Source organism: Pelmatolapia mariae, linkage group LG17, assembly GCF_036321145.2.
Source record: "Pelmatolapia mariae isolate MD_Pm_ZW linkage group LG17, Pm_UMD_F_2, whole genome shotgun sequence".
NCBI lineage: Eukaryota > Metazoa > Chordata > Actinopteri > Cichliformes > Cichlidae > Pelmatolapia > Pelmatolapia mariae.
Genome location: NC_086242.1, coordinates 22,098,358 through 22,112,930, shown reverse-complemented (window position 1 = coordinate 22,112,930; position 14,573 = coordinate 22,098,358). Strand labels below are relative to the sequence as shown.

Here is a 14,573-nt window from a genome sequence, read left to right as displayed (position 1 = left end):
ACACACTCACATATTGGACGTGGGAGGCGTTGGAAACTAATCTCTCCCTCTCTCACGTACTGAAGAAGAATAATTATAGATGTGCCGCGCGCACAAACTTACCTCCGGACGCCCATATACATCCCTGAAGTTGGAACTTCTTTCCACATGCTCATCCTCACCACCGGGTTCTCCTGCACAGCCCTACACACAGAAAATATCAGCACTGATTAGGAACATTAAGATCAAAGAGTTAAACCAATGAAAACATTCGAGCCCTGCCCTCTACGCTAATAAACGTGTTCACCAAATCACAACTAATTAACTCTGTAAATTAGCTTAACAGCTAAATGACTGTGAGAAAACTGATGTGACATTTTGGAGCTAATTTTCTGTTCAGGGATCTGTTGTGGCACCATAAATGTTACATAAAGTCATGAAGCCAGTCGGAAATTTCACACTGGTGCCACAGAGACAACGTCCCATCCAGATTTGGTGGCATTGATGGTGTAGTATTAAAAAAGGAATGTGTGTTATCTTGGATATGCTTTAAAAAGCTGTTAAAGTGTCCATCGTTTTGACTTATACAAGAGGAAATCTGCAAACAGAAGAACAGATTCAACTTAAAGGTAACAAACTCTAAGCTGTAGTTAAAAAAAAATGTTTACTATTCTGTTCTTAGTCTGAAATAGAAAAACTTTTAAAATTAGGCAAATTATATTCTCCTTTTTCTTTGCACAATCTTAAACTGTTAGATGGTCCAAACAAACATGACCACAGGTTCAAATAATGAAGTAAGTGTTTGAAAACGGTAGAAGCCAGCAATCCAGTGTTTGGATCTCGGCCTAATCTGGCTTCATCAACAACTTTTCTTATATTTCACTTTGTTTTTCACTTGATTACAAACTGTGGTCGACTCCATCAGCTTTCCCGCTTTGTTCTGATCGGTTTAACATTTGTTTTGAAGATTATGTAATTTGCTGTTATATTAATATTTCCCCTCTGTGTCTATCTCTGCTCCACTCCGTGTGTGAGGAGGTGCACTCACAGTGAAACTGTGAGCAGGGAAAGGATGCGCTAACATGACCAACTGGAGTTCAGCACCTTCATAGGTCTCTAAGAGAAAAAATACCTAGATGATTTAATTTGAAAATCATTCAAATACACAGCTGTGCTTTAAACTCCCAAACATTGACTCACGCAAAGCTACCGTAGTGGAGTCGCAGATTAAAGAGCAGGACATGAGCAGCCCATGTTTTGGCTGATCTAACACAGTCACTTCCAAGTGTCCTTGAGGTAACTACAAGCAGAACGCCCAGTGTACTCACACTTTGCGTAGCCTCTGTCTGTAGGCCAGCAGAGAGACGACTGCCACCATCATACCAATGAGGAACATGCCAGCACTCAGACCCTCCACCACGCCACCTAGAGGCTCTGACAAAGAATAACACATATCGGGAGATAGCTGAGGTTAGACAGACCAGCTGTGATGTTTCAGCTTTTACTTCATGTGCCCTTGAGTGGAAGGTGTAGATAAAACATCTGTGTCATGTTAATGCGTCAAAACTCAAAGACACTGCAAATTTTTAAAAATTAATTCTACTCATTGCTATCCTTAGTTTACGGAAAAGTTAGGTTTGGTTAAGCTCAGGCTAGATTTTTAAAAGAAAAATAATAAAATCTTTAATCATCAGTGAAAATGGTTGGCCGTCTCACCTGCATGCGTCCGGAGTGGCTCCGACAGGTAAGTGTCAGTGAAGAGTGGCTGAGAAAACTCTCTGTGGTTCTCGTCAAACAGTCGGGTGAAGGCTCGCACGCTTAGCCTGCGCGAGCACACACACACACACACACACACACACACACACGGTCAGTAGCTGAGGGGAGGTGTTTCTGTGCTCAGTGGCACTTCAGCAGCATCAGTTTCTCATTACCTGTATGATGTTTTGGCTTTCAGCGGCCCGTCACAGAAGGCACCGTAGCTGTCACTCAGATAGAGGTCACCATCATGGTAATGATCACAGGATCCCCCCAGCCGGTCTCCTCCTGCCCCTAGGTTCACCTCCACCACCTGATCAGGTATTGATTGACCACATTAATATATTGACAGATATACACATAGCACAGTTCTTATTCAGAAGGTGATTGTGATCATTTTTTTAACTTCTTCACTTTTTTAAAAACGATCTTAAAAAATGTAATAAAATTAAATATTTTAATTCTAAAGTCTTAAATTTTAATTATGCAAATAAACAATAAATAAAAATGTTCTTCATGAATATCAGAATCTTGAGTTTAATCAGCAACTTTATTATGACTAAAGGTTTGGTTGTTTATGTCAAGTCTACAGAAAACAAATATTTTGTTTGCATTTTTAGAAAAGTTAGAAAAAGATCTATTTCAACATGTAATTTGCAGATTACCTGCCCAGCAGAGTTCTCAGTGTCCTGTGGACAGCGGCTGGGGAAGTAAGCAGTCTGATAGGCTCTGACGGATGAGTTGCTAATGTAGTCGCGGTATGAGGGCAGTGGGTGGCGCTGTTCCGGCTGCAGCATTTCATTGGCTGTCAGAAGAGACAAAAAAACTTGTCTACCTCCAGTTTGTCTGTCTGGAAATGAATGTAAGTCAAAGTAATGTAAACATGTGTTGGTGTGTTTGTACCATCAGACTCGGCCACGATCACGGTGAAGTATCGGACGGCTCCGTTGGAGTCGCTGAACCAGGAGCAGTTAAAGCGAAACAGGATGGAGGATGACTTGATCTTCGATGACCTTTTGGTGACATGTACGCTTTGAGGCGGGACAGGAGGGCCTGACAGGAGAGAGGACTGGTTAAACAAAGTGTCAATCAAGTAAACAAACAAAGAAAAAAACTCAGAAAAAATAAATGTTTTAATACAATTACTTTCATCAGGTCATACATTATAATTACATGTCTAATATTTTGTAAACTTGTTTTATTTCATATTTCATGATGATTTGATTAAATTTTAAATTGTCATGTTAATAGTTTTGTTTTCTTTTGTAAAGTCAAAACATGTTTCTTAGAATTTAGCTTTGTCCCTTAAGCCACAGTTATTGTTCATTATCGCAATATTATAGATGTAAATACCTTGTAAGTCATAATTAAGATATAGTTGTAAAGAAATTCTTAGCAACTCAAAACTATAAGTTAAAAAATTAAAATATTGTTCCAATCTTAGTTTTGTTTTCATTGGATAAGTGCCATTTTTGACTTTTTAATAAATGTATTTTTAGCTCATAATTATTGCAGTAATCATTTTAAAAATTAAGTTGAAATTTTTGTTTATTTTCTCAAGATTTGGACATTTTATCAAGCTCATAAACTATTTTATAACTGTGAAATTATCATATGACATACATGATTATTCATGGCATTTAAAAAATATTGTAATATTAACTGCAAAATAAACAGCACATTGAAATGTTTTTTCTGAAAAATCTGAAACAAGAAATGTGCAAAAGTTTATAAAAACAAAAATTCTCAAAAGAGAAAAACAATATTATGCTTCCACAATCAGCACAATAGTATCACATGGTGATCATCAATACTAGTATACCACAACACTGTGAAAAGTATATAAAAATATGGTTTTGTTGTTTCTGAAGAAACTGGCTTTTCCAGTTTCCATTCGCTCGTTCTCCCAGTCTCATCCTTAGCTTTCTCTCTTCCTGAACTGCCACCTATAAAAAAACTTGTGGATTTTCTGCCTTTTTCTGTTTCCAGTGTGCTTGTGTCAGGATGATTTATAATGCAACACAAGCACAAAGAGGGAGGAAGAGATGGACGTGAAGTAAGTGGGGACAAAGAGAAGAAAGGAAAAGGTTCTAGCAGAGGAGAAAAGTTTCCAGAGTGTTTGGGGTCATGGCGACTTTTTCAAAAAGGGCAAAGAGAAAAATAAAGTGACACTTCAAAGATTAAGAACCTGTGTGTGTGTCTCCTTCCTTCATTATGAACACACACACACACAAAGTTCCCTTCTGTTGTTTATTTTTTATTGTAGCAGGACTTGACTGCACCAGATGTTCAAACTCGGCCTAGTTAGATAGAATCATAGGAGGAAGTGTGCTATTTAGAGGTTTTAGACACTTAATAAATTAAAGATAACGCCTTTTAGTTCCAATTCAGTGTAAGGTATAGCTACATACATATACAGCAGAAACAAATGGGTTTGACAGCAAACACAGAAAACCAGATGATGTCGAGTCAGATCCCTTCTGTTTCTCTCTGGCACCCATGACAGGATCATGAAGTCATGAAGTTGGCTTATTCAAATAAGAGCTGGGCTTTAGAGGGAGTGAACAATCAATCACAATTTAGTTTGCTTGTAAAATGACAAATGTGACCTTAAACCTGAATGTTATTAGTGAAAAAACTCATGGCGAGTTCCCTAAAATGTGAACCACGATCTGAGAGTGAATTATGGGTGGACAGCTGACGGCAGCTGTGCCAAAGTCAGTGATGTAAAAAAATGTCTGCTGGACGCTTTTCTTGGACTTTCAAGTAAGGAGAAATCTGTTCACAAGAGCTGCTTTATGTTGCTTTAAGTTAGTCATGGGCTGCTAGTTTGACTCATGGTAACTGCTAATTGAAGTTCTTCTAGCTTGCCATGTGATTACTGGTTATTGTTGATGTGTCAATCACAGCAGTAAAGTCAAACATCAGTCACTGAATCCCGCCTTAGCATTCCACCCTCTCCTCCAAATGTGATTTTGTTTGGCTACAGAAACCCAAGATGGCAGTGGACATAAAGCTTAACTACAAGTTAAAAACATTTGAGTGTTTTTAAGGAATTAGTTTAGAAAAGTATGGAATAGTCACAAAGTTAATCATGATATTTGAGCATTAATGCCACTGAAACAGGTAAAGAAAACTGACTACGCACAAACTTGGAGTAAAGTCAGTCTTCAGTTCCCTCTTTGTTTCCCAGGTGAGCAGTCCTACTTAAACGGAGGTTTTATTTAAACAACCAAATCCAACACTTTACCTGAGGGGAATATTGGTGTGTGTATATATGCTTGTCTATCTATCAATGTGAGGACCAATGAAATTTAGTGAAAAGTGAGGACTGTTCTGGGTCAGTCCTCACATGCTTAAAGAGTCTTAGTTCAGGGCTCAGGTCAAAAAGGTTTAGGTCCAGGTTAGGTGCCTGAGACTGCCTTATTTAAATGAAGATCCTTGTGAGCGTGTGTTTAAACTCACGGTCGATCATAGTGACGGTGGTGTGTGTCACTGGCGGGCTCGTCTGTCCGGCTGATGACACTCTGACCGTCACAGAGTATTTCCTGTATGGCTCCAAGTGGTCCAGTGTCACCGCTGTGACGCCTCCCGCTAGCTTCAATGCTGAGATCAGCTCCCGGTCATCGTAGCGCCGACACTCAACCTCGTAAGAGTCAAAGTCGGCGTGTGGAGGTGACCAGGAGCAGGAGAGGGAGGAAGAGGAGAGAGGGAAGCAGTGGATGGACTTTAGAGAAGATGGACCTAGAAAAGAGGAGATAAGGACACAAGGAGAGGAAAGAAGTATAGAAAAAATGAAGTCAAGATGAGAAGAAAGATGATGAATGAAAAATGACAAAAGGAGACAAAAAGAACAAGTCCAATGAATTTTCTGTTTCTCACTTTGCTTATTTTCAAGTTTGACCTTCATGAGTAAAATAAATTCCTTGTAGTGTTTATTTTTTCAAAACAGAGAGCGACGAGTCTGCTGCTGCTAAAGTCCCCATTTATTTTTCCTGATCAGATGATAAAATCACTCTTTAAGAGATGATGAATGTGCCTGAGGAGGCCAGAAAAGACAAAGGCAAAGGACAACACATTTATCATTTTGTGGCTGGGAGCAGACAGAAGATAGAAAAATAAGATGGAACTTTTGTATTCAAGAGGTGAAAATAAGGGCCTTTGATCTGTAAACACGAGCTAATTATGACATAATTATTGTACTACAAAATTATTTGGATTAAAACTCCTGTGAGTACAACAGATTTAACCTCGATTGTTGGGATTTTGCTGTTTTTTCGTTTTTTCCACATAAATAAAATAAGCACTAATCTGACTGCCTTTTAACAAAATAAAAATATCTAGGTTGCCCCCTGGTGGATAGGAGGAGTATAAGACATAAGCTCCCCCCCCCCCCTTTACATTAGTCAAACTAAATAAGTGAATATTTTGCTGAGATTAATTCATTCTTATTTCATTTGTGCTCATTTCTGCTGACCAGTTTTTGATTGGTTATTTGATGCAGTTTAAAGGTTAGTAGTCATTATAACTTAAATCAATATGAATCCATGATTCAAATCAAATCACTTTTATTGTCACATCACATGTGCAGGTACACTGGTACAGTACATGAGAGTGAAATTCTTGTGTGCGAGCTTCACAAGCAACAGAGTTGTGCAAAAAATACAATAACGTAAAACAAGCAAAACATAAGAATGGCTAAATCTGAGAGAAAGTGAAAGTGTACACAGGTTACATGTAGAGACAGCGTCTATCAATGTCCTCCAAGCCTTTTTGAAATGTTAAAAATAATGACAAACGATTAAAGGTAATATTAAAAGCTTCAAGCTGTTCCGTTATCATCTTTAAACATTTAAAGATGGATTGATACTCTGCTTTTTGGTTGTTTTTGACGAGGTAAAAATAGTTTTCGGGCTTTGGGGTGCACTCACCTGGGTCTGTATTCAGTGAAGAATGAATACAACATACCTCTGATAAACAGACATTACTTGCATTCAGTTGTTTTTCAGAGGGATTTTTTGAGCCTTTTCCTTTAAGTCGTCGTTACTCTTCTAATGATACACAGGGAACTTTTGGCCATGTACAGATCTAACTTTTAATTTTGTACTTCCTGTGTGAGTGAGCTCAAAATAAGGGCTTCTCTGTGGGTATCTATAAATGTGTTAAATACTTCATCACTTCGTCTGCTGGAAATTAAAAAAGGAAGCTGTAAAGAGAAACTGGGTCAGATTTATTTAAATATATGTGACCTGGATATTTTTTATTCCTCTCCCTGATGGTTTCAGTCCCTGCAGCCAAAAACCCTCTGGACAAGCAGGATAGGATTAAAAATGGATTTAACTCCACAGAGAGACTCAGAGCCTCTGTCGTGCTGCCATCAAGTGGAATAAAATCATAAATGCAGCTGGTTTGTAAAATGCTTTTAAAGCTTTGGGTCCTCTTCTTGTAAGCAGATAGCATTTTTTAATGTTTGCTCAAATTATCTATAAACATAAATAAAACCATAAAGATTGTCTAATGTGCATTTCTCTTATGGGTCATGATTGACAGCAGTTGCCCCCGGTCAGAGGTTGATTAATCCTGATCTGATTAACAGAAAATGCAAGAAACATGCCAAAATTAATATGCAGAAAAATTTTCCACTAACAGGAAATATTAAGAGCGTAAGGTCAGTATAAATAAGTCTGATTAAATACTCGCACAGTAGTAATTGATTTATTTTTCCTCCTTTAGGTTCCCCTACTTGTTCTTATGTTCCTCTGGATTGGCTGGCTCCTGACTGTTGGTCCACCTTTGGCTCCGCCCCCACTGGCAGTCATCAGAGTGAAGTTGTACTCTCGCCCTGGAAACATCCCGCCCACAATGCAGCTGGTCAGACGGGTTTGTGTGACCGTCAGCTGATCAGGAGGAGTCCACTGCAGGCTGAAGTTACTGTAGTCTCCTTTGGTGGGAACAGCCCACAACAGCTCTATTGTGTCATTGGTCGGGCCTTGTTTGACGGACAGGTGGGCAGGCGGTTGGGGAGCTGTGGGAAAAAAAAGTAATCAAAATAATTTGGCATTTAAACTACATCAAAAAAATGTGCTTGTGTGTATTTTCATTTCACTCACAGGTGCGCCCAAATGCTGAAACATTATTGGTCAAATCTCCACTGTGCGTGATGACCTCAGCACGGTACAGTCTACCAGGGACCAGCGCAGTGAAGGTGTGACTTGTGTGCTCCGCACCAAGAGTCTGAGCTCCCAGGGTGGATCCAGAAACATCGTACAACACCACCTTACGTAACAGGGAAACGAACAAATCAGCATGAGATTCTAATTGAGAACTCCACTGAGATTTTTTCTGTTTTAAAATCAGAGAGTCACGGGGAGGAATTTAATTCTAAACCATAAAGACCGAACTCTGCAAAACATGGCTAATGGGATTAATTTTTTTGTGGACTGAAGGAGGAGGTCATGTTTGCAACAGTTTAACTGCAGATATCACAGAGATACATTTACCTCATAACTGCTAAAGCTTCCCTCTCCGTGCTGCCAGCTGACTCCCAGTCTGTCCGTCCATCCTGAACTCTCGACCTGTAGAGACGAGACTGGAGATGGGACTGCAGAGCAGAGGGGGGACAAAAAGGAAGAAGACATTTTAACAATGTGATTGAGGTAAGTGAAATGAGAAGAAACAAAAAGAAGAAAATTTTAAGAAAATAGAAAAGATGGAAGAGGAGAAACTATCTGACTAAATGCCGAGAACGTGGAAAAAATATCTTGAAGGTGAGAAAAGATCAGGACAGAATGACATGGCCAAGCGATGGCTGTGATGTTTGTATCCATACAACAGCACTGACTGACCGGTTCTGGCCAGCACAGATGATTCGCTGCTCATGTCTCTGCTCCAGCTCACCACCTGCAGCTTGTACAGACTTCCTGCTCTCAGCCCAGAGAACACACAGCTGTCTGCAGATGAGCCCACCTTCTGCAGGTCCACCTGTTCACCTGCATTCTGAAGAACACACAGCGCACATTAACACGATGAAACTTAGCATGAACTTAGCTTAGATACTTAGCTTAGCATGAACATCAGGAAACATGTGAATGTTGATCCCACCGTGTGATGATCCCTCTTGCTCCCAGGAGAGCCCTGCCTGTGGTTGGTGGTCCCCTCAGAGATGCTGTACAGGGTCAGGTCATAGATGTCGACATGGCCATCGGATGGACGCCAGGAGAAGGAGAGAGAGGAGGTGTTGGCTGAAATGACCAATAGATTACTGACGGCAGCGGGACCTGAGGAAGAAAGGATTCGCCTTGGGTCAAAGTGCATTTACAGGAGGTTCTTTCAGGAGGTTCTTTAGTGAAAATACTTCTTTTAACATGGAAGTCTATGGGGCCTGAATCACTGCTGGAGCCTCTAGTGGATGTCACAAGAACTGCAGGGTTTCAACAGTTTAAAAAAAAAAAACATGTAGTAGAAGAGTCATAGTTGTATCATAACGTGTTTTATACTTCATTACCGATCAGTCCTCTTATTAAAAACTTCTAAATTGTGACTTACGTGTTTGCCCCTCTGCGCTCGCCTCCAGTGATGGCACGCCACCACTCAGCGTCACGACCCTCACGCGATACCACTTCCCTGACGTCAGACCCTCCAGAAGCTCGCTTCGACTCTCCGCTGCGACCATTCTATTGATCACCACGATGCCGGCCTCGTCCAGCAGCTGCAGGCTGTAGCTGTCATATGCGCCCACTGGCCGCTCCCAGCTGACGGTGAGGCTGTGGGTGGTGTGATCGTTATCAGCCTGGAGGGCTGTGACTCTGGCTGGAGCTGTGGTGAAGGAGAGGGAATTTACCTATGTTCAGTCTGCACTGATCTAAATGACAAAACTCTAATAATCTGTCAGGTGCCTTACCTGTCCTGCCTGTGACAGTGTTGCTATTGCTTAGCTTCCCACTTATCGATTGGACAGTGATGGTGTAAAGGTGACCTGGGGTCAGCTCTAAAAAGTCCAGGGTGGTGACATGTTTGGGAACAGGACGAGTGTCGATAGTGACTCCGTCCTAAAGACAGAAAGTTGAGGGAGAAGTCTTAAGTCGTCTGTTACTCCACCACCTCCGCATCCCTTCATTATACAGTCTGAACATCACCCATTCATCAGTCGACCCAATGCGTACATGAGGTGCTCGTGTTGGTGTGGAACTGAAAGTACACACATTTTTAGATGTCTTTCATTTTTAATACCTTTAATTTAAATTATGAGTTCATATTACTGCTGAATCTTTTGAGCTCAAACTAGTGTGTACTCATGCTGGGAATGTTTGCCTCGTACTGTCCTTCAGCACAATTATCCCCACACCCAGGCCCATGTTTGTTATTAAAGCAATTTTTACAGCAGAATGTTGATTTGCTGTCTGAATTATATACCAGCACATCCTGAACTGTTATCTGGTGCTTTGTTGTGTTTTTTTATACAAATAAAAACATTTCTATTATATTATACTTATACAGAACAGGTACAAAATCACACTGAACCTATTATTCCATCCAACTGTATAGATTTCAAACTAATATGTTTATGATAAGTGTGAAACTTGCAGTGATTCATATCAGATGCATTTTTATGAATTGCAGTTGAAGTTGGAAGCAAAAAAGGGGTTAAACAAATCATGTGGTGAGGTGTCTTTGGTATTAACTTACCACGGTCGACAGGGACACAATGTACATGTCCAGGTCTCCTTCGCCAGGCATCCAGGAAGCCAAAAGTCCAGCAACAGAGTCAGTCAGACCAGGTTGTGGAACCAGGTGGAGGTTTCCTACAGCTCTGGGAACTGAAGACGAGATGGATTTACTAAACTTCAACCCAAGGTGCTTGCAGTGAAGCTGTGGACATATACTCTGCATTTCTAACCTGTTCGCCCTTCAATGAACTCTGCTCTCTGATATGATCCACTGAATGTCGCCACCACAATCTTATAAAGCCGCCCAGGCGTCAAAGAGGTCAGCCGGTGTTGTCGCACCTCACCATCCAGCGTGACCGGAGGGAATACTCGAGAATCGTTGAAGAGCAGAGTGACCTGGAGGTACAGGAAGTGGTGCAGTGAGATGAGTTCATCCTCTGGGAAACAGGGGTTCAATTCATGTTTGATGATACATTTTAACATTGTTAAATCATATCAGTGGGAAAATGCACTCAGAATACCTCACTTACTCCACAATTTTTAAGTAATTATAGTAATTTATTTTAACCATAACCCTATTAAACATGCTTAAAGTACCTGCTTACACTATCACTCGATCATATTTTTAAATTCCCTCAGTAATATCCGAATTACAACACATTATAGCTGATACTGATTGTTTAGACCGGTGCTTTCAGATTGGACTGAAAAATGTTCAGGTGTTTGTCTATGAATTACTAAATATTTTTTAAACAAAGTTTTGTAGAAGCACACCTCATAGTAATCCACGTCTCCAGGGGCAGGGCTCCAGGTGACGTTCAACTTGTCGGTTCCTGCATTGCTGAGTAACAGATTCTGAACAGCTGCAGGAACTAAAATACAAAATTCATCCCAATTAGGAGAAATAACACACACAAAAAGAACTTTTCTGTAATATTACCATGTTAGGTCATTTTTCCCGTTATCTCTCACTCACAGGTGCGTCCATCAGTGGAAATGCTGCTGACATAGTCTCCACTCCAGGTTTCCACAGTGACGGTATAGAGTCTACCCGATGTCAGAGATGAGAAGACGCACTCGTTGTGCCCTGCTGAGACACTCTTATTCTGCAGCACGGTGTGATTGTAACGGATCAGAACCACGTAGTGGTCAAGAACCCCAGCCGCTTGGCGCCAGTACACCTGAAAGTATGACACGATATGATCACATAGTAATATTTAAAAATTTAAAGAATCAATCAATCAGCTTTATGACTCTCTGTCGGTTCTAGCTTTACTCTTATTTGTACGTTTGATAACTCCTTCACCCAAGTTAACTAAACCTGGTTATGGCGAGACCAGGTGCTCTAGTTCAAAGCTGATGGTGGGGTTCCTCAGGGCTTGGTACTTAGCTCATTTTTATCTTTAATACATATGTGCTCAGGCATGTTAGAGTAGTGCACATCATCAGTGTTATGTAGATGACACCCACATCTATTACAGCTGTAATCCCGACACAAATAAAGTGTGCCACCTGTTTTGCAGACAACAGCCACTCCTGTTTTAGCTGTAACGGTTTGTGTAATGGGTGCTAATTTGTTCTCAATTAAGCCACCTAGAAATATTTGTTTTGATGATTATTCAGCCTTAAAACAGATAACCCCCACATTTATTTTAGCTGTGACTCTTTTGTTATGTGTAAGATTAAAGTGTCTTGAAAACATCAAAAATTTAAGTTTAGGTTTTAATTAAAAATATATAGTTTATACAGAAATCCCAACACATTATTTGAGGGATCAAAAGGTAATTTAAAGTAGTGAGAAATTTCTTTTTAATCTACTTTTGTGTCTTGTCAAAAAAAAAAAGACACTTTTGCATCTTAATTCCTCTTAACAAATCCATAATTTAGTCTCTCAGAGCCTGAAGTCGCAACACAGGTTCAGAAGTAAACTTGTTTTTGGACTATCAAAAAAAAAAAAAAAAATTCAAATATCCCAGAAAGTTGTCTTTTTCTGAGATGTAGACCACTTAGGTTCTCATTTCACTAAGAGAGCTTTAAAAAAACAAATAAAACAAGTAAAAAACTGCAACAGTAACACCACATAAAATTAAATGTTATTCTTGTTACACAGATATACCTTGAGGAAGTTGTCTCTTCCAGAGTGAACAGCTATTGGATTTTGCACAGTGGCTGGTTCTGTAAAATGGAACAAAAGACAAAGCAATAGAGATGTTTTAACTTAAGTACAAACAAAACTGGTAGATGGTAAAATAAACATAAACTCAGACAAATATAAGACTTTAAAAGGACTGGATTCTTACGTGTTCGAGCTAGGACGGTGGTGGCAGTCTCCAGGTCACCACTTCTTGTTTTTATGACCACCGAGTAAAGCCGGCCAGCCTCCAGCGACCTGAATGAGCACTCAGGTGGTGAGGAGTGGGACACAACAAATTTGTGTTTAGGAATTCCCTTCCTCTCCTCAAGGCAGACCAGGTAGCTGTCCACGACTCCTGACACAGGACGCCACGACACCTGCAGAGCATCGGACTTGCCGCCATTTGAAACAGTTATCTCAGAGACAGGCTCCGGGGCTGAAAATAAAAATATCATTGTATCGTTTTTACTGCAGTGTTAAATATTTGTAATATAGAGAATAAAATGAATATATCTCTTTAAAAAAAGTGCATAAATTGTAAATTCAAAAAAAACATAAATAACCTTTATCCCTTTTGTTTCTCAAACTTTTCTTAAAAACAAACAATGAAAATTGCGTATGCCATTGCAGATACAGCAGTGATGCCACTTACTGACCAATAGAAGGTTATTTGAGGGGAGTGAGGGTGGAGTCAGGTTTTGTTTTTCTACAGTCTAAATACTGATTCGTTAGCAGGAGAACAATACAGACATTCACATCCAGAGTATCCTGAAAGTATCTGGAACATTCTATGGGAACACAATACAGTAAGCGCTCTGAACAGGAAGTGTGTGTTTGCTTGTATAAGTGTTTATGTGAGATGTAATATGAGTCTTAGACTTTCTGAGGACATTTGAAGACCAAATAATGCCAAATTTTGTCTTCACATTTAAACAGACCTTCAAAGGGTCACTGCTGAGTCCAGACTTAGTTATGGCTCAGATTGAATTTTAGGTTTTGGCAGAAGGTAATGGTCCCAAGAAGGCGACAAGTCTATTGCTATAGTGCCCATAAAGACAGGTAAACAAGTGTGTGTGTGTATGTGTGTGTGTGTGTGTGTGTGTGTGTGTGTGTGTGTGTGTGCGTGCGTGCGTGCGTGCGTGCGTGTGTGTACAGGAAGCCTTTGACCATTAGGAGCGTTTTGGTGTGTGTGGAACATTCCAAACGTTCTTTTTAGCATTTCAGCCATTGTTCTAGAAACCACCTGATGTTGTCACATAACATGTTTTTACTTACTACTTTACCTAACTTTAACCACCACAACCTGAAACCACACCAGGTGGTAACCAACTTCTCAAGAAAATAATGTCTGACAAGTCATCAACATTCAGAAATGTCATGCTTTCAATAAACAAACAAGAAAAACCCCAAAACATTTACATGTTTTGTTTTGGGTTTTTAAACAGTTTTTTTTTTTACAACATTATTCATCTGAAAAGAAGTTAGGAAAAAAATTTTCGTGTTGAAATCATGCTCTTTCTTTTGACTAAACTCTAATATTTCCAGAGAGCCTGATTTTACAGCAGTCCACAAAGTCGACTCAGGACATTTTTTAGTTACTGTAAACTGTCTGCTGACATTCCTGTTCAGACTGTTTGGTTGAGAGGGTCACGTGAGTTTTTCCTGTTCACAGACGCCGAATCTGTTCGACACATGGGAACACACAGCAATATTGTCTCTACACAATAAGATCCCGGCAATCAAACAGTGTTACATAAGCTGTCGTGCGTTTGCATGTTTGTGTGTTGTAAACATTTCACAGTTTCTCTGGCTTCCTGAACAGTAACAGTTACTGTAAACTGGACCTTTTTTGTTAACATGATTTTTTTCCCCTCTGAAAACAGAATAAAAAATGAATGTAAATAAATATTGAATTCCAAACAATGTCACATTTACGTGTGCAGAGGGAGTACAAACACAGCTGTGCCCTCACCAGGTTCATTATTTAAATACAAGCACTGATTTTTTTTTTCTTTTTCAGCCATTCTGTTGGCGATTTG

General features: G+C 39.9%; 1 protein-coding gene across 1 annotated transcript in view; it reads right to left on the bottom strand.

Moving 5' to 3' along the window:
* LOC134615639 (receptor-type tyrosine-protein phosphatase beta-like) overlaps window positions 1-14,573 on the bottom strand; it is a 38,325-nt gene that overhangs the window by 9,655 nt on the left and 14,097 nt on the right. The window contains exons 11-30 of the mRNA XM_063460205.1: window positions 12,701-12,970; window positions 12,517-12,575; window positions 11,377-11,581; window positions 11,175-11,272; window positions 10,631-10,796; window positions 10,420-10,550; window positions 9,635-9,782; window positions 9,280-9,549; window positions 8,836-9,011; window positions 8,580-8,730; window positions 8,235-8,335; window positions 7,845-8,010; window positions 7,478-7,759; window positions 5,200-5,478; window positions 2,638-2,787; window positions 2,400-2,539; window positions 1,911-2,047; window positions 1,696-1,802; window positions 1,308-1,413; window positions 103-183 (exon numbers count right to left, since the gene is read on the bottom strand). Coding sequence (XP_063316275.1) covers window positions 103-183; window positions 1,308-1,413; window positions 1,696-1,802; window positions 1,911-2,047; window positions 2,400-2,539; window positions 2,638-2,787; window positions 5,200-5,478; window positions 7,478-7,759; window positions 7,845-8,010; window positions 8,235-8,335; window positions 8,580-8,730; window positions 8,836-9,011; window positions 9,280-9,549; window positions 9,635-9,782; window positions 10,420-10,550; window positions 10,631-10,796; window positions 11,175-11,272; window positions 11,377-11,581; window positions 12,517-12,575; window positions 12,701-12,970 — 3,223 coding nt within the window. The remainder of the gene's footprint in view (window positions 1-102; window positions 184-1,307; window positions 1,414-1,695; window positions 1,803-1,910; window positions 2,048-2,399; window positions 2,540-2,637; window positions 2,788-5,199; window positions 5,479-7,477; window positions 7,760-7,844; window positions 8,011-8,234; window positions 8,336-8,579; window positions 8,731-8,835; window positions 9,012-9,279; window positions 9,550-9,634; window positions 9,783-10,419; window positions 10,551-10,630; window positions 10,797-11,174; window positions 11,273-11,376; window positions 11,582-12,516; window positions 12,576-12,700; window positions 12,971-14,573) is intronic.